Source organism: Haemorhous mexicanus, chromosome Z, assembly GCF_027477595.1.
Source record: "Haemorhous mexicanus isolate bHaeMex1 chromosome Z, bHaeMex1.pri, whole genome shotgun sequence".
NCBI classification, from domain to species: Eukaryota; Metazoa; Chordata; class Aves; order Passeriformes; family Fringillidae; genus Haemorhous; species Haemorhous mexicanus.
In genome coordinates this window covers 85,753,720-85,778,507 of record NC_082381.1, presented here as the reverse complement: position 1 = coordinate 85,778,507, position 24,788 = coordinate 85,753,720, and the positions used below count along the sequence as shown (strand labels likewise).

The following is a 24,788-nucleotide window of genomic DNA, read 5'->3' as shown; positions in this document are numbered from 1 at the left end:
GTAGACTTTTAGGAATGAACTGGGAAAAATCTTACAATAGTCTTTAAATTATCTTTTAACTCTCACATGCACACTAAATAGCACTATAAATATCTATTTAAAATAAAATGTGCCTTTTACAAATGTTCTTTGCAAGCTAATTTTTGAAAGACATGTACATTGTTAAAATTGTATGATACTGCAGATGAGTCAAAATCTCTCTGTTTTGAGTCATTTAACCTCTCATCCTCATAATCAGTGATGTCTGTATTGCAGAAACTGGCATTTTTTTAGGTATGTTATTATGGTTTTAGCTTCTTGTGATGTGTGTGGAGGTGTTTGCTCACATTTTCAAGTCTTGGCCACTAAAACTGCAATTATCCTCAGCTTGTGTATCTCAGTGGGACTGAAGATTTTACTTCTTTGATGTTGCATACCTTGCCTTGTAATAAAAATGGTCATGCAGTTTCTAAATGCATTGCACTCTGCAACAATCAGATCAAAACCTAGAAGGAGAAGGCAGGAATAATTTTGTAAAATTCTCTCTCTGTAATCTCATAAATCTTTCACACTATTTTCTTCCTTCTGAGGAATTCTGAAGGAGCATCACTAACCCAGACCAATAACATGCTAAGACAGGGACAGACTATAATTACACAGTGAGGAATACCTGGGAAGAAAATGAAAAGTAAATCAGCTTATAGAGAGTAGTGTTCTTTGCTGAGCACAGAAGAGATGTGTCTGTTTTGTCCACTCAGAAAGGGAAAATTCATCCATTCTTGAGGAAGAGGGAGAAAAGGAATCTCAGCTGTGTGCAGCACGCTGAACAGGGCTGATATTCCCAAGCCCAGATCCTGCTTTGCCTGATCTGGCAGCCAACAGCCTGATCTTGCAACCTTTCCCAAACAGATCATTAGGAACAGTAACCATTATTTGTGCTGGAGTGCATTTGCATGCCATAACTCTTATTTCTTCATTTACTTCTTGCACTTCACTGTTTATGCTGGGAGAAATCTAGACTGACATATTTTCAGCTTGGGCACTTATCCAAGACACATGCCATCTATCTTTGCATATGCTGAGCTGCTGATACACAGGGAAAGCATTCCCTTAGTTTTAGTTTGTTTGTGAATTGCTTTATTTTCCAGTTTGGTATTGTCCTCCCGGTACTGCACACTGTGTTCACTGTAATTCTGATAGCCCTGGGGTGCAATCACACTGATAGCACACACAATAAAACTGACAGGCAGACAAATGCTGACCCATCAAACACAGCATGGTCAACGATTCTAAATATGCCAATCAACTGGATCAATGTGAAATGGTTCTATATATCTTTTTTTTTTTTTTTTCACTGACTGGTGTGCTACATCATGGGAGAGTAATGATGGAGGGTGAAATGAATTTTCATTGGCATATGTCATCTTGTATTGCTATTTTAAATATTGAGGATGTTTGTCAAAAGACATGCCCTGTTGTCACAGATTTTGTAATTTATTTATCACTGATGATCTTAAAGGCAAATTTGGAATTGGAACACAATTTTCTCAACGAGGTTTATGGCCACGAGTTCTTGCATATGAACTTTGATACATAAAACTCAGGGATACCCTGGATTTATGATGCATGATACAATATGGCTTGCATTAAAAATATGTTATTTCCTCATCATTTCCATGTGAAATTCAGCTTCTTACTTAAAATTCTCTCTGTGCTGTCGTATTTTGTGGTAGTAGGCTTCCTGAAGAAGAAAGCAGAAGTTTTAAAACTCTGGTTAAGAGAGGTCATCTGACAATTTTAGAGTTACCTAATTCCTTTCCTGGACAGCAAATGTTTTTAATTAGGTATCATATAAAAAATATACACATATGCACACTCATGAAATCAGCAGGCAGTGAAAAATGTGTGTTTCACTATACTCTTCATGAAGCCCACTGGAAAGCTATTCCTGGTATATGGATGAACACAATCCCATGTATGTTCTGCATGAGATATCATTCACCTACTTCACAGCATTTAAAGATTCTGGTGTGTTCCTTGATTTGTCAGAAATCACTGGTCCAGCCATTCTACTGCAATGAGAAAGTGCTGCATGGCATTGAACTGGTGAATCACAACGTTGCAGAGATCTGCAGTGTGTTTCCTACCAATATTAAGTCACCCCCCTAAGTTCACTACCTGGTCAAGTGGTCAATAAACCAATAATATGTCTGCATTCTTCTTTACTTGTGAATTTGTACATCCTGGTATGCAGCATTTCTGAAGTGGTTTTACCATGAAAATTACTATGCACATGTGAAATAACAGTATTGTAAATATCTACATAATGATTACTTTAGAAATAAGAACAAAATAACATGCATCTATATAATTTCTTAATTCAGTGACTTCTTTATTTTAAAATGTGTTTCAGGGCTGATGAGAGCATGAATAAACTGAAGTAGGAAAAGCAATCACTCTCAGGATCACACACCTATCTTCTATAAATGCTTCAAGAGGCACAGTGCTATCAGATCTGATGATGCCAAGTATTCTTTCCCAAATTATATCTTGTTATTTAATTCATGTGTCATGCTGAGTAAAATGGCATCATTTAGTAAAGGGAGCTAAGAAAAGATTTATCTACAAAATTAGTGCATGCGGCCTTGAAATGCTGCAGCAATGAAAAAAGAGAAAAATGTTCAAAAGAAAAAACATTTTAAACACCAAATTCACCCTTCACTATACACATCTTCAAATCTTCTCCAGTTCAGTATTTAATACTTGAAAATTATGGTCTTAAAATAAAGTCTGCTATGATCTTTTCTCAGTGATTCAAAACAGTCTTGTAAATTTTCTTATAGGATGAATTCTCCACAACTCAGAGCAGATATGCCAAACACATTCAGCTATAACTGTATGCTTGAATCCTACTGAAAAAATTTTCTTAAATATATGCTTGAACACTTTTGTAAATAAATTATGTTGATGTTTAGCTGAATAATATCTGTACTAGAGATTCTTAGTAGGATTGGATCTTGCCAACATACAGAATTGATCCCAAATTCAAGCAGTTTGTACCACAGGTTTACGCCAAAGTTGCTTAGGTCTGATAACTAGAGTAAAAATAATTTAATTTTTTCACCAAGAATCAGAGAGACAAATACCTAAAGTGTATTTTTCCCAAAGCTTCAGTTTTGTGTTGACAGCTTTTAACTCATTTTTTCCATTAAGGTTCTCTTCAGTTTTAAGAGTTTTTGTCCTTTTCATCTTAAACACATCCATTAGTGCTGGCAACAGCTGTACCTCTATTTGGCAGAAAACAATTTGATAGAGTTAAAATTCTGTCTCATTTCATTATTATTGACTCTAAAGCCTCCATCACAGTGCAGGACTTCTAATTCTTTTAAATTAATATTGGTGGTTACATATACATAATACATATATGTACACTTCCTTCATTGGTTTATTTGTTTTTTGTTTTTGTTTTTTGTTTTTGTTTTTGGTTTTGTTTTGTTTGTTTCTCTTTTTCCGATTTCCTCAGACAACAAAAAGCCTCTCTAAAGATAAATATTTGTAGCAAATTGTACCTAGGACAAGTCTTCCTAAATAGCTTAAATAATGGAGAAGGCTTAAAAAGTGAATGAAAGTGGAAAAAGACAAAAAGGAGAATTTAAGGCTAAACATAAAAAACAGTGGCAATATTCCAGCAGCCATTTATCTGTTGCTCTTAGGTAATTTTTTGGGCTGACAATATGGGAATATTGGAAATGTTAAGAATTGAAAGAAACTGGATGTATGGTTTTTTTTGCACAGGATTTTACCTATGAGAAATTCACCTAACTTAAACAAGTAAAACACAGCTGTTTACAGCTAGTCTTATATAAAGGCCTTTATGCCCAGTGGAGAGAGTAGAAATTTCAAGACATGATTCAGCAATTGTTGAATAATGTAACTACGGCATCTTTTGCTTTGAGACAGATATAAAGATTGTTATCAATTATTTTTAATATATATGTCATAATATATGACATATGCATGTTTATATATGTCACTGACACAGTAGCCTCCTCCAAGTTTAAAATCTCTTCTGCCCATCTGTCTTGTACTATAAACTCAGCAGAGATTTCCAGAAAGCTTCTTGTCATTGGTGAATAAACCTAAAGTTTGGAGCACCTCTGCTATTGAGAGAGGCTGAGAGCTGGGGTTCTTCAGATTCAGGAGCTGAAGACTCTGGTAAGAACTTTTTGAGGCCTTCCTTAGGGGAGATTTATAGGAGAGAGAGAATTTTAACTGAGCCTGTAGCTAAAGGATGAGGAGTACCAGTTTGTAACAGAAAGAGTTAATTTAGAGCACTTTGAAATAATTCTTTTAATGATGAATATGCTGGGGCACTTGCATAGGGCAGAGCAGCTGTGGTTGTGCCATCCCTGGAAGTGTCCAAGGCCTGGTTGAACAGGGCTTGGAGCAAACTGGGATAGTGGAAGGCAGTGTCAGGATGTGGAACCTATTGAGCTTTAAGGTCCCTTCCAACCAAAACCATTCTTTGATGCTTTGATTCTGTGAAACTTAATGGTGCACAAGCTGTGAAATCACAACTGCCACTGTTTATAGTGATTACTGCCATGAAACCTCACTCAAAGAAAATAAAACATATTGGCTGAGAGGCTTTTATTACTTGCTAATAGGAAGCCACCCTGGCAAGTCCTGTAATTTCAGATTTAAAAATTTTCCTTTATTCTTTGGTTGCTGACATATACAGCTAGATTGGTGTCACCATTAAAACAAAGCAAAATTACAGACAACTCACCTCCACTGTGCCTGGGGCTGAAATAAAAGTGGTATGTCACTTTTCAAGACCTAAAGTACTAAAAATATGTCTACTTTAAATATGAAGCATAGTTGTCTTGAAACCTTTTTAATTAGTTCCACAAAGGACTGATGAAGTAAGACTTCAGAGCACCTCTTGTGTGAATATGAACAAATGGCAGTCTGTGGACTATGTAGAGGATATTTCATGTCAGCAGATGGTATTTGAATGTCAGATTTACATCCTTGTGTATTAGGTGAAATTTCAGGGTTAATTAATATATTCTACCCAAAACTCTGTAAATATTCCAAATACAAGAATCTTTAATTTGATCTAATTCACCACGTTTTCAGGTTATATATTATGCTTCACAGTAATCAACATATTTCCAATATAAATATTGCCAGAAGCTCAAACATTAATTTTACACTTTCCCAGTTAATCAGGAAAAAAAAAGCCAAAAATGTTTCTACTTGATTTGACTTGAAATGTAATTTCATAATCTTTGACTTTTTCTGATATTTTTCCTCAAACCCTGTATTTTTTAATCAGGAAATTTAATAAGTAAATTAAATTGATTGCATGTGATATACCTGCTGTCTAATTAATAGAAAAAGAGTGTGTCACACAAATTATAATGGACTTCTGGTTGCATTCAGTGTATAATTTGTATGTTCCACAGAATCATAAAGGAATATGTGTTTGTTCACCTGTGGTGCCTCAATAAATGTGTTTAAATATTACTTTTAGGCACACAGTACAGATTTTTGTAGCAGTACTATCACTAAACAGAGATAAGTTTGTGGTTTTTAAGTTGTGCATGAATAGATTTTCATTGTGTCCTTTTGATCCAACCTGAATATCCCACGTTAAATGAGGCTGAGAGATAGAGGTTCAAATAGGGCTTTATGGCTATGCAGAAATAAATGATCTGCAGCTTAAGAATATAAATGTACATGTGTGTGTGTTTATATATGTTCATGTGTGTCTCTACAAACAATTATGTGCATGACTGTGTATATAATCATCATTTTTCACCCTGTGTTTAACATTTCTGTATGAAGTGCAAAATTGGGCAGGTAAAATCATGATTTATTGTTGGAGGATGCCACTAGCTGCTTATTCAGTATTCATCATTGCATGCAGTGCAAATTCAACCACAAGATTTATGCTAGGGAGAAACTTCAGATAATTAATGGGATGCTTAGTTTTGTCTACATTTCTCAAATGTAAAAAAAATTAAAAATACATAGAGAAAAGATAAACAGCACTCCTTCTCTTTCAGTTACTTTCACGCAATGTTCCTCTCACATAGTCATTTTAGCAATGACTATTTCAAAAGCAGTTAAAATAAGTAAAGTTTTTTATTTGATTCTGGGAGAAACTCAATCTGTTGTCACCCAAAGTTCCATGACAACTTTTTAGAAGACCTGGAGTTGTGGTAAGGGGTGAGGTATCTCCCACTTGCAGTCCTCCTCTTTCATCTAGTTGGGCATTTTATGTGACCTGAGCATTACATTGGTAACAAGGGGGAAAAAACAGCTCTTCTGAAGAACTGTGAAGTAGCATTAATTCCTAGGTAAGCAGTGGAAATTCAGCTCCTTTCTGGTGTCTAGGATTCAGTTCCTTTGAGACTTCTTCAAGTCATTAAAAAATCACAAGAGAATGCTGTTGAAATGAAGGGGAAGCGTGATGACATAATCAAATAAAATGAGTGGCAAAATTCTGAATCAAATCTTATCCACAGAAGAAGCTTGAATAGACTTTTGAGCAATTAGTTTGGGTAAAGGTGAGGATCAGTGCAGGGTTAGTGGTTTAATGTTTTTGTAACCCCTGAGTCTGTGCACCCTCATCACAAGTCTATCATAATGAGACATATGAAGGTTATTACCTGAGCTCAATCTGTAAATTGTTTCTTCCCAGAAATGGCCCAGCCATTGGTTCTGGGCCAGATGGTGATTCTCAATTTTTGGTGGTGCTCTGAGCTTCAGGGTGTTGCTATAATATTTGTTGTGCTCAGATGGCTAATGCAACTAATTTCTAAATATTGTGTGTAAACTGCTGCACCTGTTCTAAAGGTGAAGTTACCTGCTGCAGATTCTCCAGTCAAAACCTGACACTTACAGGCAACTGTCACATTTGGGATGGTCATTCTGCCTAACTTGGGCACAAGCATCTGCCTTATCAAGCACCTGCAGCTGAGCTGCTGAAATGAAATATTCACTTTAGGGCTGTGGATATGACCCAAGGACCACTTTCAATTGGCTTCAGTGAACATCAGATGGAGACCAGAAGACAGAAAACAATCTTGAAAGTCATTCAGCTCTGGGACTGAACACAGATGTCTCTATGTAGGCAAAAACTAGAATTGCAGGGTCTCTCCCTAGTATAAGCATGAATTTCTGTGTGACAATAAATATTTTTATAAAAATAGGAAAAAAGGGCCATAAAGAACTCATAAAGCTGTACCAACTCACACATTGAAACATTTGCATTTATATGTAATAGATTCGTAATATTACACTACATCATGACGTTTTTGAACTTTTGACTGTTTTAAGCAAACAGACCTGAAAAATTGTCAGATTTTCCCCCTTACTAAATCAAATGTCAGCTTCAAACTGCTATGCTGTATATGTTTGGACTGTAGTGCATACATGGTTTGCTTAATTTTGCTGTTATTTATAGCCGGGAAATCAGACTCAAGCTCTAATTTAAAATAACAGGTAGTGTGGCAGAAGAGATACACCCACCTAAAATAAATAAATCCCCCACTGTATCTTGGAATATCCTTACTTCAGCATTTCAATGGCCTAAAAGTCTTTATTCAAGAGTTTGGTCGAATCCTTCCCAGCTCCCCAAAACTCAGGAGTTTTATCATCAAAGCCAAGGAGTGAAGAATCAGAACCTCCCTTTCAGAGAAGTAACTTCAAAATTCCTAGTGGTTATTGCTGACCCTGCTGTTTATTAAGGAAACGTGCCTTTGCTTGCTGCCCCTAAATGATTTTCTATCTGACTAATAGCAACTTCAGCTTTTTTAGAAAAAAAAAAAATCACTGTGGATGATAACAGGGAAGCGTGTGGGTCTATTAGGAAGGAAAATCCTGGAGGTAAAGGTGACAGCTTTATGGCGCCAGTCCCTGTGTTATTTACAGTAACTCATTTTGTATCTAGTGTTTCATATTGGCGAAGCCAAGGGCTGGAGCTGTTTGTTATTTACGCCAGCCCCGTCAGGGGATGGGGGTATCTAAAGGGGTGGAAAATAGGTCTGTTGATTAGAGCAGTAAATTAGGGGAAGGCAGAAAAACAGAGGAGAATAACTGGATTCCACAGACATGCATAAACATTTCATGTTTTTTGTTACTCATGACTTGGCTTCCCTATAAACTGTGAGCCAGAAGTCTTTAGGTAATAATAAAGCTTCCCTCCTCATCCCACTCCTTGGGTTATTTATCTCTCTGGTTTGTCAGACCTTCTGTTTGTCTGACCTTTGCTATGGTTAAAAAACAAAGAGTTGTTTAATTCAGAGTGTTGAAACTGCCAAGGAGGCAAAACTACCCTCTGTACAGCTGCATAAGCACTTGTTTTTGACCTTGGTGAAAAGGAAACCCATATGTGGGAGGTAAATTCATCTTTTCCTTCCACCACACTGGATTTAGCTCTTCAAAAAATGCCCTGAGGGACCACTGGTCTACACATACCAGTTCAGAGACCATCACAGAGCAGTCTTCCTGAGCTGTAAGTTCTCAGGGGATTTTACAAAGTTCTGGGGTTTTTTATGATGTATTTTACCTATATTGTTCCAGCATCAATAAAAAAGGTAAAAAACTGAGAGTGTCAACTGTACCAACATATTAACCAATTACCAAGATGACATGCAAATCTTGTAGCATATTTAGTTTCTCCACAACTTTTGTTTCTCAAAATATTTATTTATTTCATACATAAATATTTTAAAAGTCACAAATGTATTTTACAGATTTCACTATTTATTCTTTAAATACATAGTTTTAATAACAGTGTCTCTAAATTTCTAAATCCATCCATAATAGTTTTTGGTTAGGCTTGATTTGATTTTTAATCTTACACCTTTCTGCTAACTTAAAATTATACTAAAAGAATTCACTGAGGATTGCTAAATTTTGCAAATTAGCAGATTATACCCAATTCTGAAAATTCACGCAGCATAATTTTGTCTTTAAACATACAAATAGCCTCATTGCCTTTAAAGTAAAGTAAGTGCTCCAGTTTCTACTTCAAAAGCATACATTATTAGAGGTAGAAATGAACATTCCCTATGAAATTACACATTTCTGTCTTCGGATGGTAACTAGAATTTTTTTTAACTCACTTCCATTATTTGCTCTTTTTGCATTATTTCTGCTTTCTTGACTTTTTGTGCCTGCTTTACAGACATCTTTGACAATTTTAAAAGCATTTAAAGATCTCACATGAAGTTATTTTTCAAAAGTTATATCAGAGTAAGGAGAAAAATTTTCAAAATGCTTTTAAAGAGGCAAATTTATCACTCAGAAAATAAGGCAAATTCACATGAACAGCCACTGGTGCTGTGACCACTCTCAGCTCCTACAGGGTGAGGCATCTAAGAAGTTACATCACTCTGACGAGAAACTGGAATGTGAAACCATTTTGTGAATGTGAATGTGAAACCATTTTGTAGGTGTCTTTTCTTTTTCCCCCAGAAAATACTGGTGCATCTCTCTTTCTTTCTCTTTCCCTCTCTCTCACTCCCTCTCTCTCTGTTCCTGTTTGTCTCTCTTTATGTACATTTGTATCAATTCTCTCATTATTAGGAACTTCTGAGGAAAAATAAATCTACTGAATGAAATAGCATATCTGAGAATAAATACCAAATACCACTGACAGCTCTTGCTGTTCAGTCTTTAAGTGAAATCAATCAATTTGCAATTGGCAGGAAATAATTTGAACATGGTCCATATACTCTATATTTTCTTGGGTTCCTCCTATGCACAGATTTGAAGATCCTGTATAATTGTAGCCCTTTTTTTATGTCTTGGCTAAAGGATTTACATGAGTTCTAGATCTGAGTGTTTATAAAAATGCTTTTCTTTGCAAGAAAATATATTTTTCAATTTATAAAATAATAAGGAGTTGGTTTTCTTTAACTAAAAAAAAAAAATCAAACAGAAATCTTTGTTTGATGTCTCCTCTTTCTTCCCCCCTTTATAAAAACGTAATATTTTGAGCCAAGAAGTCATACAATGCACCAAAGGAAAGTTATAGGTAATAAGTGTATTCATTTGCAAAATGTAAAGGCAAATAACCATAGTTATATGTAGATAAAAGAGAAATTTCAGCCTAAATAGAAAGGTTTGCCACTGATCTCAGACTCACAATTTCACTCATTATGGTTTATTTTGAAGATTTTTAAATAATCCTGCTGAAAGACATTGTGGAAAGAGCAGAAGTAAAAACTTACATGAAATGCCCCCTAATATCAATGGAGAAGATCACAGTAATTTCTGTGTATCTTGGTTTATATCCTTCAAAACTTTTCTGCAAAGTTCTCTCAAAGGAAGAGGTTCCAAGCCATATCATGCATGCCATATAAAACTGAAGTAAAACCTCTAGTGAAAGACATACTGCAGAAGAAAACGTGTATTTTCACAAGAAAATGGACAGAGATAATGAATTCTGTGCTTAGGTGAGTGCTGCAGAGTATATATTCCCTGAATCAGAAACAGAGAGAAATGCAAAAAGCAGATTGTTCAATGGATTTGATTTGGCATTAAAGTCGTGCTCAGGTTATGGAATGCAGTGACCTCATAGTCAGATTTTAAAATCCAGGCTCAATATCCAGATCTTTTTTGCTTACTTCCTTTTGATTGAGGGACTCTATTTTCCAGTTATAAATACTTGTCATTCAGCCAAAGACTTTGCTGACTAAAACACTGATGACGGATGAGTCATTCTGTCGCATCTATATCACTGTACCTTTGAAAAAGACCTGATTCTCCCCTTTTCTGGTAACTGAGCTGAGTCATTTCTGAATCAGCATAGCACAATGTCCTCACACTGTTAGCATGCAGAGTACTTCAATATCAGCTTACTCACTGGGCCTCTAAAAGTCCTTCTAAATCCTTTAAAAAAAAAAAAAAAAAATATATATATATATATATATATATATATATATATATATATATATATACTTAAGGGAACATTTCCAGTGGTTGTAACCTGAAGATGTGTGGGTTTTTTGTGCTTAAGGTAGTCATAAGCTTTTCAAGGTCTTAAAAAAGTTTCTCTATGGTTTTCAGCTGCCAAGTTATGATTTTTAGGGAGATGAGTTATGATGCATCTGCACCACCAAGACAAAATTTCAATGTTATAATTACTGTAGAGAAAGGGGAAACATAAATCCTAGTCCTACAACTGAGCAGATGAAGTAAATATCCTGACCATGGGGCAAAATTATTTTTGTTAAGGAGATCTGATTATAGAACAAATTTCCACAGTAATTAGGAAAATCCAGAAATGGCTACATATATGTGTCTTTTATGGCCTTTTATGAAGAAGAAGTTAGTTTCGATTCTAAGGATTTTTTTTTAAAGTTCAAAAATATTTTTATTCATCTATCTCACCCCAATATATTGTGTTCCAAATTAATTTCCAAAATCCTGAGTAGAATTTTGCCTCTAATGTAAATGTCAAGACTTGTATAAGTACACCGTGTTTGTCTGGGGAGAGGGAAGATTTGGAAGGTTGTTTCTGTTGGAGTGGTCAGTCAGTGGGATGGCTGGGGTTTTTTACCTGCTGCTGTTTTTTTATGGAAAGGTCTAGGGTCACCAAATAGGGCTTCTGTCAGCCATCAAGTGAAGGTGATGTATAGTACCATAAACCCCTGGGACAGCTGGTTCAACACCAGAATAAATGACACCAAGGACAGAGAGTGCATTACAAAATGCACAAAAGTAAGTTTTGCCCAGAAGAATGAAAGACTGAGTCTCAGCCTATTCTGGGGCCTAAGTGTTCCTGGGGCATGAGTAATCTCCTTCCAGCTGTAGGAAAAAAACCCAACATTGTCAAGTCTTTCCACGTTGCTCATATGAAGAGCTTTAACATTTCTTATTCACACTGAGGATACAAGACTGAATAGGATAATGTAGGTTTTCTCTGTGAAATTACAATCAACCCTCTAAAACTTTTTGTATGTGTTTTGCTGCTTTCTGACCTTTTCAGTGGCACACTAATGCTGCAATAAATCACCTCTTTTAGTGCCTGAAGTGCTACCTTTCATCCTCAAACATGTCTGGCAACTGTGCCTGCTGTTAATATATCACCATATAATGTAGGGTGTACTTGTGTCAAGTCTTATGAATGTGCTTTTGGCAGATGTCAACTTCCAGCCAAGTTTTCGCTGAGAGAGCAGGCAGAGGATGAGAGGCCTCATTTCACTTTTTTGTAGTTGTTCTTTGTAGTCTTTTGAACTCTATCACTAACTTGAATGTCTTGTGAAAAATGCTTGATCTCAAGCCTCCTGCCTCCTTTTCTCCACATAATTTCATATTGAAGGGATTGGTTAGGTTTGTTCTTAAAAATTTCATGGTTTTACTAACTTGATTTTAGATGAACAGTTAAGGAATTCATTCGCAGCCAAGTCTTATGTGGCAATCCCATAAATCTCAGAGCTTCCTGCCCATATTGGTGTTGCCTTGGTTTTCTTGCAGGTTTGGAAACTGAAGCAGAAAAGATGCTGGTGATAATCAAAGGACAGAGAGCTGGTAGCAGGGTCAAAAGCTCAAAACACCTCTCTCCAGATTCACACAGTCACATAAAACTTCCTCAGGAGTTTTTCAGTGATTGCTATGTAGAGTGAAAGTAAGAGAAAGCATAAGGGTCTGTATTGCCCTTTGAGATAGCTCATTATTTCCCATTGGTTTGTCTCCAAATTGCCTGCTGTTTTCTGGATCTACAAACTCTCTTCTTCCCAATTAACTACAGCCTCTGGAGTGTTTAGATGTGAAGATATTATGTTCCTTTCCATGTCCTTAAAATGTTAAAGCTACTGCTTAGAGCTCTAGGATGTTTATTACAGCCAGTCTAAAATTCCAGGGCCAGCTTGGATGGGATTTTGAGATTCCTCATCTAGTGGGAGATGTCCTTGCCCAGGGCAGGGGGTTGGTCTTTGAAGCCCCTTTAAGCCAATTTTTTTCTCTGACTCTCTGAATATTGTTGTCTTTGTGATTTTTATTTTCCCTGCATAAGCATATTCTAAGTTAAAACACAGAAGTCCTCCACCATCCAGAAAATCTCATTTTCCTCATTTCCAGGCTTTCTCAATAGTTTGATTTGTTTTTTGGGGAACAGTTCATAATTACCAGGCTTTTAGATTTGGGTGTGCTCATATGTGGATGCAGGGGCAATAAACTGAGGAACCTCACCTTTCTTTGATCTAACAGAAACATTTTCAGTACAGTAGAAAAGACATTAAGAACTCGTGTTGGTGCAAGAGTTAATGTTGCACATTTGACTTTATTGTGAAGTGCTGCCTAATTAGCTGAGAGAGAAAACATCTGAGATATGACAAGTAAAATATGTTGGAGTGCAAAGTCACCTGGGCAGTGAGGAACACTTTCCCACTCATGTAATGCAGGTGATGTGGTATTTAGCTCCACTGAGATAAATAACTCCTCTAAGAGGAATGTAAATTGAAATATGTTAGGAAATAAATTATAGAAGACAACATTCTGGGAAGAATCAAATGTTTTTGAGGAATTAAAATATTTGTTGGAATTTTAACAATATTCTGGAGTCAGTGTTCTGACCAAAGATTTATCTTCAGAAATGCTTCCTTCTTTGTTAGTCTACTTCCTTCAAATATTATTTGACCACCATGATTATTAAAGAAGAAAAGTGTGTCAGATTTTGAAAGAAAGGATGAGAGAATTTCTGATAAAAATACAGTGTTTTAGATTCTTTTCACATTTTTATTGAAAAGGAAAGCCAACATATAAAGCTACAGTAATAATAAAAAAATAATAATTATGAAAGTGATAAATAATTATCTATAAATCATGTTAATTTATAGTAGAAGGGTAAATATATGTAATTTATTACAAAATATATGACAGTAGTGTTAGTAAATCAGTTTCATACTTTAAAAATGTTGATGCTATCAATCCAAACCAGTACATTTTCCTTTATTTGGTACAATTTCCTGTCTCAAATTTCATCATAAACCAATTTTCTCACAGTATTTTAATTTCATTGGAAGTTATATGAGCAGCAGGAAACAAGACCATAATTTTAATCATCAACAACACTTAGCACTCTCTACAACTGCCTTGAGAGGAGGTTGGAACCAGGTGGAGGTCAATATCTTCTCCCAGGTAATAAGAAGAAATGGACAGAAGTTGAGCCAGAGAAGGCTTAGATTGAATATTAGGAAAAATTTTCTTTACTAAAAGGTTTGTAAAACATTTTCACAGCCTGCCCAAGGCAGTGTTGGAGTCCTCATCCCTTGAGGATCTAAAAGCCATGAGGATGTGGCACCTGGGGACAAAGGTTGGTGGTGATCTGGGAAGTGCTGGGCAAATGGTTGGGCTTGGAAGTCCTTTCCAACCTAAAGTATTCCCTGGTTCTATAAACTTTCAGAAAAACACCTGAATGTTTGAAAGAGGCACAAAAGGTTATGGTTCAGATGGCCATGGGCAGATAAACACCCAAAGCCTGTTTAGTCAAAGGGAATTAGCTGCCAACAGTATCTGTGAATCTGGATCTTATCCTCAATACCTAATAACTGATACATTGAGAAAACCTGGCATTGGAAAGAAAAGAATGAATAAAAACCTCATTTCCACTTCAACCCTGAAAAAGATTTCTGAGAGGATTTAAATGGAAGGGTTGTGTCTTCCTCTTTGATGTGTCGTCAATTTTCCAAACTGTAGGTTTGATGTTCAGAAAGGCTGGTACCACATTACAGAACAGCAGCTACTCTGTCCCACTCACAAGAAAATACAGCTGCTGTCACTGCCAATTCCTCACTGCTTGATGCATGGGGTGTAATTTCACGTGGAAGGCAGCACAGGAGCTAACCACTAGTTTATGTTAGCAAACCTGCAAACAACCTCAATTTGCCACTACCTGAAACAGGAGCCAAGCAAGCCTGGGCATCTCAAGTTATCATTACAGGGAAACATGTCAACAGTTAAAAAAAGAATGGGAGAGCAATAAATGTGGTTGTTGAGAGGTTTTTTTTTTCCCATTGAATGAAATGACTTTATCCTTTTTTAAAAGTGTTTTTCTCAGTGAAGGTATGATACTTAAGGCTGGTAGCAGCAGGCCAGAGCTTCCTTCTATGAAGAATGACCCTATGTTTCTCTTGTTTGCTGTATTCCCTTTGTAAAAATGAGTATTATCTATTGACTTTAATTGAAATGTGTCTATCTGCAATGGTTCAAGAACAGTTCTATTCTTCTCTGAAATAATATGTGAAAATTGAGTTTTTCTAGCTTTATTTAATGTATTCTGCTTTAAAAATCACATTATCCTGGAGCCTGCTTTAAAACCTATTTATGTCATTATATTTTGGATTGCTCACTAATGGAAGGCTTAAGTTGCCATTGCATTTGCTAACTGAAGAACAGTAGAAGACACATTAAGTTTTCTCTCTGATTTTAACTTGATGGAAGAAACACGGTGGGAAAATGCACTAATGGTAGCATTTACCAGCAGTAATTTCTGTTTATTAAGGCATCTTGTCAAGTCATATAAGCTAAGCAGGGTAGGGAATGTTCAGTATTTCTGTGGGAGAATTTCTGGGAAGGTATCAGGGATACACTGTGGAGGAAATTGTTTGTAAGTGGTGGCAATCTACCTTATCATTATCGTTAATTTGTATCACATTAGGATGATGTCTCTTATGTGGGCAATAAATGCAACTCCCATCTACTTTCTTGTTTCCTTTACCACTAAATGGAATTTTTAACACAAATTTTACAACACAGTGTGTTCTGCTTTCTGACCTGGAACTGAGTCTGGATGTAGATATTAATGGTGGTTAGAAGTCTTCAGTACTGCCATTTTTCACTTGACTGTGCTGATTCAGAAAGCATGAAACTTTTTTGTCATGAGAGCACTTTTCTTACATGGTGTTTTCCTACAAGTTTCTCATGTCTAGGGTGAATTTTTTGCACATTTTCTCTGTTCATCCTTCAGTCCATGCTGGAAAACTGTAACCACTGCCTCGTATTCATAATTTTTCTACTAATGACACCTTAAAGGAAAATAATGGGATTTCATATCTCTACTGCTAATGATTATAGGAAAGACTGGGGTGAGCACTGTTGTGTGATTTAGTGATTTTTATCTATTCATTCAAGATCATCCAAAACAAAAGATCATTTTCTACCTTTTATTCCCACTCACCTTCTTCCTAATTATTTATTTTTACTCTCAGGGAACACATGGTCTCAACATAAAAGTTTCTGCATTGAGTTCTTTGTTTCATTCATTAAAACCTGACTATTTTCCAAAGAAAACATCTGCCTTTCTCAGTTACCACCAGCTCCACCTCAACGTATTTTGATTACAGTCTGCTCTTACTTTACAGTGCAAGATTTACAGTGGATTAAGAAGAGTTTCTTGTTTCTCCAGCTGCCCTAGTAACTTGATTTTTTGTGTAAAATTTGCATGGGGTTTTGTGTGTTTAATTTTCATTCTAATAATAAAAATTAAATTTAAAAACTTTTGATTTTAGGACGATTCCTTTCCAATGACTGATATTCTTTTCAGTGGACTTCTCCTTCTATAGATGAAAGAAACACCCACCAATTTAGCAAAAAAAAGGTATAAAAATCCAATGCTGTAGCAGCATGCCAGCCTATGCAGGGGATTCTATTACAAAAAGCTTCTGTATTTTCCTAGTACACCGGAATGTGCTTAACACAGAAATAAAATTCCGCTTACCTTCATTTCAGAGCTACTGCTCAATAAATAATACATAGTAACACCTAAAAAATTAATAATTGCAGCTCACAGATCTTGCAGCATTCACTCCTGAAACAAGTGGTAAAGCTTTTGGCCAATTCCTTAAAGGGTATGACAATGTAAAAATAGCTGTATTGGGCCACAACAAAGGTGTCTTGAGACTGTTCTCCTGTCAATGCCTCTAGTCTGTAGTAGTGTTTGGGGAAGAACAGAGTAAAAGACATTAAAACTTCTGCTTAGAAATCCTCACATCCTCTGGCACTATGAAGATAAGAGTACATTTTTGTGGGGTGAGATCTTTGAGTTTACCGCAACCAGTTTTAAAAAAGTCAAAACTTTTGATCTAGCTATACACTTTACCATTTACCATGTCATGGGGCAATCATACAAATAACTATAATCAACCTACAAAAATACCTGATTGCTAGAAAATTTACTCTTTATCTCTAGGTACCTGCCCTTTACTCTTTAAATTTCATGAAGCACAATAAAAAAATGCCCTCAGCCTCCTCTTCTGCAGCTGCACAGACCCAGTGCCCTCAGCCCCTCCATCCCCCCAGGGCTCTTCACCACCCTCACGGCCTCCCTTGGATCCTGCCTAATAGTTGGAAATCTTTCTTATATAGAGAAAGGCACCCAAAACTGCTCACGGTGTTCAAGGTGAGGCAACCCCAGCCCAGAGCAAGAGTGGGACAATCCCTCCCTTGCCCAGCTGGTGATGCTGGGCCTGATGTCCCCAGGACAGGGATGTCCCTCCTGGCTGGCAGGGCACTGCTGACTCAAGTTCCACTTGCCACTGACCAGGACCCCCACGTCCCTTTCCATCGCACTGCTTTCCAGGATCTCACTCCCCACTCTGTCTGCACATCCAGAGTTTACCCACCCCAGGTGCAGAATCCATAATTTGCCCTTAATGAGCCTCACTTGGTTGGTGTCTGTTGATTAAAATTCAATGGGTAGAGGAATAACTGAAAATGATGACTTATCTAACATGCTGATCTAAAAATTCATAGCTAATTATTGGGATGCTTGTAATTTTTCCAAGCTAACAAAATAGAAGTAAACATTACAATCTTCAGGTGAGAACTTTTGCAAAGCCAGTACGTTTTAGAAGACGACTCCCGAGATCTTGTGGGTCTGAAACCATCAGACAGACCAAAACTGATTAAAGTCTTTACTATTTCAGAAATAAAATAGTAACAATATAGTTCTTTTCTAGTTTTTTTAAATAGTCTAATTTTGATAAAATATAATTAGTATATATTTATTAGCAATCAAATTCTTTATTAAATAATAAAATATGTCCAACTTGCCCTGACTATGTTTTAGAAAGTTTTTAATGTTTCATATAGACAGGGGCAAAGCTGCATGTTAAATTTTTAAATAAAACATATTTATTTCCTCTTTTTCCATGACAATGTCTCTTATTATGTTGCATTCTTTGTTTTAAGACCTTGTACTTTCTTTGCCACCTTCTCTATTCTAATATCTATGTGCTCTCTCTTTTTTTCATGAATTGCATAAAGTAATCCTCCAGTCCACCCACTTTACCACATTATATTTTTTTAATGTCCATCTTCTACACTGGTCTCATTGAAATCTCAGTGTTTATAGATATTTCTATATATGTTTCTATAACATTTCTACAATGGAATAGAAAACACGAGTTAAGGATCCACTGGAAGGGTGGATCTAAATTAAAATAATGTGATTCTACCCTATGGAATCACTGGTCTCTGAGATGCAACTACTGTGGCAATTTTTTTAGGGTGACTAAAGTGTAGGATTTGTGTTGAGGGTAAAGATTCTGTTGGAAACAGATTTATTATACCATCAGATCATCACTGCCAGGAGAGAGTCAATATGTGGAAGATCTTGGGTGAATAAAGAGGGACAAGAAGAATGAGATATTCCCCTCAGGGATACTATTAGCATAAAAAATATTGTGTAACTTGCACCATAATCTCCAGCCTTGAAAAATAGGTGTAAAACTGCTTTCAGTTTTTGGTATAAATAAAATTTAGAGAAAATTAGGAGAAGAGTGTGATTCTATTCTATCTGCTTTCATAGCTGTAGGAGTATCAAAATATTTTTTATATTGGGTTGTGAACCCACTCACACATATATATTTTTATGATTCATTCTTTCTTTAGATGAATTTTATTTTTGCTTTTCTGGGCAAAAGGATGCTTCAGAATAAACATGTGACCTCAGCCATTTTCTAAGCATGGCATTTTCTACTCTGTGGACAACAAAATAATCTTAAGAGGGATTTAGAATTATATTGAAAGTAGAAGACAGGACTACGTTTATCATTTAAAGAAAACATATTTATTTCTATGCCAGCATAGATGTAATGTTGTTTCCATTATAACAGCTTTTTAGATAGTTAATGAACATTGTGTGAGCATGTTTGCAAAAAAAAAAAAAAAAAAAAAAAAACAAAAACTGAAGGATTTGATCTGAAGGATCTGAATTCCTTTCTTGTTTTAAAACGACAGGAAAACTTTAAAATTGCATAGTTACTCATGCATGTCAGGCTTACATTTGCTCAGCTGGGGCAACCTGCATTTGCTTAGCCACAGATGGATATAAAGAAGATGCTATTCATCTGAAACAATGATCCTTTTACTTATCATAGCTTCTGTGTGATGTACATGTCCCATTTAAATGAAATGATCTTTGCAGTGTCATAAAATATTCATTAAAAATTTTCAGACAACTTGCAATTCAAAATGTTTCACAATGTATGCTATGGATTAAAAGGGTTTTGCTTGGTTTGATTTGGTTTTTTTAACCATTTCCTAACCAACATTGTTTTTACATGTATATGTATTTATTCAAGAATCAGTCTTATGAATTTATTCTATTTTCAAATCCTGCTTTAAAGCCTCATTTATATCAGAATAAATCAGAATCAAGGGTCCCTAATTTACTGACCTGTAAAAATTTGGTGTAGTGTAATTTGGATTTCCAAAGGGGAAAGTTCACAAAATATTCAATGACAGTTTGAATTTATTAGGTGTGGGTGTTAATTTACATGGGGAAAAAAGAAGGTAATGGATGAGGAAAACCATGGGACCAAGGAGAATATTTTCCACACACAGCATGAAATACCAATACCATTTTTCTGTTAGTTTTCAAAATTAATTCACTCTGGAAAATGAGTTTGGAGCTGATGTTAGTAGCAATGAAGAAGCCAGCATATTCCAGCTGAGGCAGGTGTCCTGCTGGGAAGCCCAGATAGGGCAGGTCTAATTCCTGAGGCTCCAGCTGAGCTTTGTGGTTTTATGCCAGTGGTGATTGAAGGTCCTTTTCCTTTGGGAAGCACTCCACCAACCTTCAGCATCATTCAGAGCTATTTTCTGCACATTCAGCAGCCAGGTCTGTGAAACGCCTGGTAAAACTGGACAAAGCTGTTGTTGCACATCAGATGTTTGGAGACTTCTTTTTTCTTCGTCCTCCTGATAAAAGGAACTTATTTTTTGTACCCACAAATCAGTTATTGCTTTCCCTTAGACAAAGTGACCAGCTATGCCTGCTCTGAAAATACTTTCTAAAGTTGGCTATTGCAGAAAATTCAAATTTTTCTCTTAAGGAACACACAGAGGAAGATGGGTTGCAATTCCTACTACCTATACACCAATTTCCTTATCTTGCATCATAATCCAGTGATTAAAAAGATCCGTGTACCTCAATTCCTTCTGTACCCTCTTCCTGGGAGAGTGCTAAATCCCTGGGTGAGAGGTGACAGAGACTAAAGAGGCCAAAGAAGTTCCTTCCCCTGGTGATAAGGAGGAGCCTGTGACAAAGGGCTGTCAGGGAAGAAACTGTGGGACAAAATGAGTAAAAGAAGGGATCTTTTATTTGTCATTTTAGGGAGGAGATTAATGTAAGGCGTTCTCACTTCATTACTTTGAGTGCTTCTCTTGACACTTTTTTCAAATTCTGCACCTCTCCAGATTCATTTTATACACAATCATAGAAACATAGTTCCATTCAGACTGGAAGGGATCTCTCAGATCCTCAAGCCCACCCATTAATCCCGCACTGCAAAGGCCTCCACTAAACCATGTCCTCACATTCACATTCCTTTGGAGTACTTCAGCTTTTGCATACCACAATAGAAAATTTGATGTTTATTACAACATGATTCGTTCAGTTATGATTATTTCAGTCCTCTTGAATCCGGTGAATTTGATGAGGATATAAATGATGTATTGACTCCGGGCTGTCTCAGGCGAGAGGAAAAACATTTACCATGAGTTCTGCCTGTCCTTTGAGAATTTTTGTTTCCATTATAACTACAGATTTTGTGACGCAGGCATAGCTCCAGAAGGAAGCAGAATGAGATCAGATGCAGAATAGTTTGGGGTGTTTTTTAAAGAAAAAAAAATGCTTGGCAGGAAAAAGTAGCAGGTAGTGAAGCAAATTGAATTAATCTGTGGAACAAGGCCTCAGAAAGCTGGAAATGTGTAGGCATAAACCATATGAGCAGCATCTCTGCTAGCTGCCTCAGCTCCTGAGAGAAAACTAGGCAGATCACATCAGACAGGAATTTATTCTTCATAAGCCACTAACAGCAATCAGAATGGAGGTGGCTAAAAAAAGTCACAATTGAAAAAAAAAACCAACAAAAACAGGTGTCTCTCCTGGAAATAAAAGTGTCAAATGTATATAGTGCTTAAAAGTAATGCATCTGAAAACATATAATACAGAAGACATGAGTGTGACTGTACATAGATTTATTGCTCTATAATATACATGGACTGAATGAGCTTTTTCTTACACAGTTACCCTCTCTGGTTATCTATGAATTTATAATGCTCCTTCTTAGCATTTATATTTGTCTACACTAAAGATGCAATAATTTATTAACATGCTAATAAATGTTTAATACTTCTTCTCTTTATCATTTTATAAAACTATCTCCCTAGCCTCTGTTTCTTAAAAATATGAGAAGGACAACCATGAAACTAAAACAATGCTGTTTGAAAAGTCGATGTATTTATATTCAGTTTTTTAAAATGTCTCACATCTTGCTCATAACCTCGGTCGTGCATCCTGTTGAAAGCAGCTGAGATGTTCAAGACATGAGGCAAAATCTCATGATGGATTTCTTGTTTTGTGACTGATATGTTTCAGGAAGGCTACTTTTTTAAACAACTATCTATATAATTCACCTGTAGATGAATTTTAATGCCAGGGGAAAACAAATTGAAAGAAAATGATTTACAAATCAAGCAGTATTTTAAAAATTCTCTTTGACCCTTTTTTCCCCCCTTTTATTTAATTGAAATTCACATATTTATTTTTGAAAATGTTTTTATTCATAATTGTAGTTATTTGGGAGATTCAAATTATTTGAAATTATAAGGAAAAAAACAAAAAGAAAATGTAACTCCCCAAGTTCATCTAATTCTTATGAGGTTATTGTATTCACTGAATACCCAAGTTTACTTTCATGGCTTTTCAAGGTGAATGAACTTCAGATGTCATGTTGGACAGGACATGAAAGTTTATGTTTCTACATAAATTAGAATTTCACTTTTAATTCATACCTTTCTACCTATTTCACTTTCCACTTTTATAGCTTGCCACCTATTCCAAATGGCAGAATGCAGTTTTCCTGAAGTCCCATGTTACTTTCCTAAAATTTCTGAAAGCAGTTACTTTTCAGTCATAAAACAAACTCCTCAAAATAAAGGTTCTCTGGGTCGTTAAGAGAAGACTTCATCTGTGGCATCATGTTTAATTAATTAGATATTGATAAATACACCAGAAATCAAATTAGGCACTCCAGTTAGTGGCATTTAGTAGCACTGTGAAAACCTTTATGAATCAGTGTCTTGTAAGTCATGTTCTATGTTTTTGTCATGGCAGTTTTCATCTGAATGCAAATTAACAGTATTTACGAAGTGCTAAAAACATGTAAGAACTTAACACAGGAGTGGTACAAAGAAGTTTGGAAATTCAGACAATTAAAGAGGTTTAATTCATATTTTTCTTCATTTATCAGCTGGGAGTTATCAATGTAGAGCCAATGCATTGTTGCGTTGTAGAAGTAGACAGAACAAAATTGCACTCACAATCTGAGCTGATATTGCATGAGTGAGTTTTCCATGTGTCCTTCTGGCTATTTCTATTTAATGGCGGTGTTATAATTATTTTTTCTTCCCTCTCTCCTTTTCCTCTGCAGCAATGACAATGCAATTCATTAGCCACCGGTTCCCTGACTACCATGACCCAACTATAGGTGAGTACAGGCTTTTCTCCCCTTCATCCCTTTCAGTTTCTCTGCCTGTGTGAGACTGTGAGATATTGTATTTGCTGGGAATGTCCCAGTGAAGGCAGGAATGATGAATTTTACTCTCTGTTCTCAGGTTAATTTATTACTTTATAATACTATATTGTATTAAAGAATACTATACTATGCTAAAGAATACAGAAAGGATACTTACTCAGTGCTAAAAAGATAATAATGAAATTCGTGGCTCTTTTCAGAGTCCCGATGCAGCTTGGCCCTTATTGGCCAAAGAGTCAAAACAACTCACAGCAGAATCCAATAAAACAATCACTTGTAAGTAAACAATCTCCAAACACATTCCACGTGTGAGCACAACACAAGAGAAGCAAGTGACGTAAAAATTGTTTTCCTTTTCTCTGAAGCTTCTCAGCTTCCCAAGAGAAAAATCCTGGGCAAAGAGATTTTTTTCAGAAAATGTGAATGCTACAGTGAGACAGTGAGAAGCTGCTTCTGAAAGCCCCATAGATAGAAGCAACATTTTCAAACTTTAGATTACACCTTAATTTTGTGAGGACAATTGAGTTGTGTCCTGGCCTTACTACAGATATTTTGTCCTGATGCTCTTTATGCAAAGTCTCTTTCAAACACAGGGTTCTTCATTCATGCCTTTTGGCTATTAATGTCATGCTATTACAATTACAGAACATAAAACAAAATTGCTAAAGAATGTGAAAACTCCAATCTGGAGTGGGGTTTGTTTTTCTGCTTTTTAAAATTCTGTTATTTTGGTCCCATTTCCCAGTATTAAAGTCTTAGCTGACCTCCTCTAAGAGGATCAAATGAATACTCAATTCAATAGAGTTGTGCTCTGGGATTACACACTCTGCTAACTTTGTTGGGTTTACCTACTTTATAAACTTGTGAATATAAAAATTCATACATATCTATTTTACACTTTATGACAATACATGTTTTTATCTGAAATAAACTTCAAATGCTGAGTGACTGTCAGAACTGCATGTTTATTCATTTAAGAGTGCCTTTATTACTTAGTTTTACTTATACTTGCATTTATACACACTATCCATGATCAATATTTAATTATAATAAGGAAACAATGGCAGAATCTGGGTCCAATAAGTGGAGAAGGCACTAAAACCATCTGCATTTTCAAAGATTTTTTGGGGGGAAAATGAGAAACCAATTCCTCTCAGCCAAAATCTTTTTGTTTTCTTTGAAATTTTCAAGTATTTCAAACTGATCTTTAACTTCTATACATTATTGTTTCACTCTACAGAGCAGACAATGACATCCTTAGTTTTTATTTGTTATTTATATAGTATTCCACATTTCCTGGATTTTAACTCTTGGTAAATTGTTGTAACTTTAATAATGAAAAAATATGTAAACTCTTCATGTCACTAGTAATTTTATAGCAGTAAAAAAAAAAAATTGCAAAACACCAATGGGATGTATCATCTCTAAAGAAGGCAAACTACTGTGGATTGACTACAAATTCATTTGCTCTTCTCAGGAAAAAAAAATGAAATAACTAAATCTAATTGGAAAAGAGGAACATTATTAGTTATTGACATCACTAACTAATGTACATACATCCATCTTTATTATTAGCTATTCACCTGCCATCAGTATTTATTCCTATATTGTATCTCGTCACAATCTCAACTTATTGGTCTCTAGACACCACCACAATATGAATAATAGATAATCATGAAGAGAAGGAAAGCTTATGGTGCATTCTAAGTACATACTGCAGGAATGCCTTGATGACTTGATCAGGAT

At 35.8% G+C, this 24,788-nt stretch overlaps 1 protein-coding gene across 1 annotated transcript in view; it reads left to right on the top strand.

Annotated features, from left to right (window-relative positions):
* Window positions 1-24,788, top strand: part of RIT2 (Ras like without CAAX 2) — a 171,866-nt gene that overhangs the window by 25,528 nt on the left and 121,550 nt on the right. The window contains exon 2 of the mRNA XM_059873774.1: window positions 22,938-22,994. Coding sequence (XP_059729757.1) covers window positions 22,938-22,994 — 57 coding nt within the window. The remainder of the gene's footprint in view (window positions 1-22,937; window positions 22,995-24,788) is intronic.